This window comes from Colias croceus, chromosome 17 (assembly GCF_905220415.1).
Source record: "Colias croceus chromosome 17, ilColCroc2.1".
In the NCBI taxonomy this organism is placed as follows: Eukaryota; Metazoa; Arthropoda; class Insecta; order Lepidoptera; family Pieridae; genus Colias; species Colias croceus.
Genome location: NC_059553.1, coordinates 2,195,490 through 2,199,392, shown reverse-complemented (window position 1 = coordinate 2,199,392; position 3,903 = coordinate 2,195,490). Strand labels below are relative to the sequence as shown.

The 3,903-nt window shown below is 29.8% G+C and overlaps 1 protein-coding gene across 1 annotated transcript; it reads left to right on the top strand.

Annotated features, from left to right (window-relative positions):
* The first annotated feature begins 210 nt into the window (after positions 1–210).
* Positions 211–3,658, top strand: LOC123699130 (insulin-like growth factor-binding protein complex acid labile subunit). Its single transcript, XM_045646007.1, has 2 exons — positions 211–316; positions 804–3,658. Exons 1-2 carry the CDS (start codon positions 295–297, stop codon positions 3,485–3,487), a joined length of 2,706 nt encoding a protein of 901 aa, XP_045501963.1. The 5' UTR covers positions 211–294; the 3' UTR covers positions 3,488–3,658.
* Positions 3,659–3,903: the final 245 nt, after the last annotated feature.

The window sequence follows — 3,903 nt, the reverse complement described above, 5'->3', positions numbered from 1 at the left end:
ATTTTCAAAAATTTTCACCCTTTTTTAGCTTTAATTTAGGTTATAAACAAAGAAGCTATTCTAAACTATTAAAACCCTTTTAATGTTATTTATTCAAACAATACGGTTATTTATTCAAGCAGATTAAATGAATAACAAATATTGTTAACTTCTATAATGGTTTATTTATTCGTTACGGACCTCTGTTATTATTAATTATTTTATGTGTCAGAAGGCAAAGTGCGAACGGTGGTGTAAGTTGTGATAGTGTAGTCACATTCAGTATGTATTTATAGTTTTAAAACAGTGTACAAAATGGTATTAAAATATATACTTGGTAAGTAAAAAAATGTAAGGGTTAACTAGGGATTTAAAACTTATATTATGAAATTATGTATAAAAAACTGTGAGAAAATAAATGTTTTGAATTTGAATTTGATTTGATAAGTCATCAACGCCCATTTTCACTTGATTTTTAGATTCGATTTTATATTATTGTGTACGTTTTTTTAAACTAAGTATATATAAAATTTTTTGTGACCGAATTAACGAATATTTTATATTCTTTTCTTTTCAATGTGAATAAATTTTCTCAGATAGTAGGCTTTTTGTCATGTTACTGTTAAGTATATAGGTAATGTGTGATATAGGTATGTAGTATGTATATCTTTAGTAATTAACAGAAAAGTTATAAATTTCAACTTGTTTTTTTGTATTGAATGGAAGAAAGGCTTCTAAAGAACGATAATAAGATTATAACTATTAATTATCGACTAAGTCTTAAACTAACTCTTAGAGTATTGAGTTTTAAAATGTTTTTTCAGGTGTTACCATACTTTGCATTCAAACTTTGCACGCTACGAACACCTGTAAATTGGAAGTTAACATCGGTTGTAAATATACAATTATTTGTGAAAACTACGCCGGCAGCGCACCAAATCCTTCTTGTGAAGATCCCTACGTCACTTTTATCATTCAAAATACATTTATCAACGGTCTAACAGCTGGTTTCTTTGGATCCACTAACTTCGACTCAAGAGTGAGAGAAATAAAAGCGGTCGGGAATAAATGGATATATTTAGAAGAATCATGCCTAAGGTATTACACCAAGACTCTGTCATTGGACCTGTCTTACAACAATGTGAAGTACGTAAAGAATTTGACGTTCAAAAGCCTGGTGAATTTACAACACTTGAATCTATCACACAACGCAATTGAAGATATACTTCCGTACTCATTGATTCAATACGAGAGTAGACAGACTGAACTGAGGGACATTGATCTATCATATAACAATATTCGTACCATTTCCAATGAGGCTTTCCAATACATGAACAATTTAAAAGAACTATATTTAGATCACAATGAAATTGAAGTCTTAGGTGATGATATATTTGCGAGTTTGAGGAATCTTTCCATACTCTATTTACAATTTAATAAGATATCCACGTTATCTATGTCACTTATAAATTTATTGTCTTTAGAGTATTTGGATTTATCGTACAATAATATAATCAAAGTCAATGGTTTTGAACTTAATAGATTACAAAAACTTATAAAATTTAACATGTCTTACAATAGTCTGGAAAGTATAGAATCCAATTGTTTCTCTCAAGCTCTTAATCTTAATTCAGTGGACTTGAGTAATAATAAAATTAGATCTGACTTGGAAAACGTCATGTTCCTTAATAATGTTAAATTGCAATATCTCAATTTCGAGAATAATAATATAACAAAAATGCAAGATGATGTATTCAAACATACTAATCTTAGCTATGTTAATTTGAAAGGTAATAATGTAAGCATTTCAATTACAAAATCTACCTTTGCTGGTTTGGTAAACGTTACAGAATTGAATTTTTACAACCAAAGTATAACGAGCTTGGAAGAAAATGCATTCTCTTCTATGACGTCTCTGTTACATTTAAATTTAAGTGTGAATAGAATCAATTCTATAGACAATTCAAGTTTTTCTATAAACAACAAATTACTGACTTTAGATCTATCTTACAACAATATATCCCAGATAGATTTCTTACGATATTCATTGCAAAATTTAACCGATTTGTTTTTAAACAATAACAAACTAACTATTCTAGCCAGTGGCCTATTTTCAAAGCAAGTGATATTGAAAAGGTTGGACGTTACTATGAATAACATTGTTTTTATAGAGCCATCATCACTTCCGTTAAAGAATTTGCAATATTTAAACATTTCTGGGAATTCATTGAAGGGACCAGTAAAGAAAGACACATTCAGTCCTGCTCAATATCTAAGATTTTTGGACATATCTAATTTTAATTTGACTAAAATAGAAAAGCAAGCATTTGTTCAAATGCCTGTCGTGACACGAATAAATATATCCCATAATGCAATAAGTGACATAGATCCTGATAATTTTAATGGAACAAATAATTTATATAGCTTGGACATATCTTACAATAATTTAACTAATTTCGACGTGAAGAGTAACAGTTTGTGGTCTCTTAAAGCTGTTTATTTGAATAACAATAAACTTAGATATCTTCCGAGTGTTAATTTATCCGATATTTTATATTTTGATCTTTCTAATAACTTTATTTCTAATATATCAGTGCCGATTATTCAAACGTACCGCAACCTAAAGTCTCTACACTTGTCGAATAATATGATAAAAAGTTTCAATAATGAATTTACAAATTCTTTAACAGATTTGTACAATTTAAAATTATCATCCAACGATATATCTTCAGTAAACCTCAGTTATTTCAAACAATTGATTAGTTTAGATATCAGTAATAATTCTATATCTTCATTCAACAGTATCTTTTTCTCGGAATTAGATTATTTACAATCATTGGATGTAAGCAATAATAAAATTTCCTCCTTGCCACCGGGCATATTTAAAAATTTGAAAATTCTCAAACTGTTAAACATGTCGGCAAATAGTTTAAGCAACATTCGTTACGGAAGTCTCAATGGACTGCATAGGACTGAACTTCTTGATTTGTCCAAAAATAACATAACTGAGTTGGACGAGCACGTTTTTCACGAATGTACGGAATTGCGAAAAATAATACTAGATTATAACCATATCAGTAAGCTAGATATGGAACAGCTAATTTCTGTAACGCCTAAATTGAAATCAATCAGTATAGGAGGAAATCCTATTGCCTGTAAGGAGATAGTGAGGCATATAAAAAACGCAAACAAAACAATATGGCAGGTGGAAGTCACATCAATTGACAAAATATTCCATGAAGATAATGTTCATGGTATACGATGTGGCGATATTGACAATGAATCTAAATCAGCGCCGAAAGCAGATATAGTTAGTTCATCTGACTCATCTTCGACTGCTCTTTTAATCTCGTGTTCAGTACTTACTCTATTAGTATGTGCTGGTGTGGGATTATATTGTTATAAACAACATCGTACTTCATCTCGATCGTTTGGTGAATCAAGATTGCAGATGCGACAGTCTCTGGATATAAGTGGCTCAGATTTTCAAAGTGATCTATTGAGTTAGTTGTTTGTGGTATTAATTTAAAGAATTGTAAGAATGATGAATTTAAATTAGGGGCTGATATTGTAGACTGAAAAATAAGGATTATGTCAAATTTTAATTTAATTTTCGTACTAGTTTCCTGTTTGACTAATCCAAATAAATCATTGCATTGTAAAAAATATACCATGCATCAAACAACACAAGTGATAACTGCGTTAAAAACAACCGACTTCAAACTTGCACTTGCAAAATTTACAAATACCTACAGACAAAAATGCTCATAAAATAAAAACTACTGGGCCTATCCGAATAAAATTTTTATGGGACCAATTCGACACCATACCGCATCGAACAAAAAAAGAATCACGTAAATCGGTTCAGAAACCTCGGAGTAATCGGTGTACATACATTAAAAAAAAAAAAAAAAATATACCGGC

Bases quoted from the DNA above. Each gene is read 5' to 3' on its own strand.
- LOC123699130 (XM_045646007.1), top strand. From the start codon at position 295: ATGGTATTAAAATATATACTTG. The intron at 317-803 runs GTAAGTAAAAAA...ATGTTTTTTCAG, and splicing joins GGTATTAAAATATATACTTG to GTGTTACCATACTTTGCATT.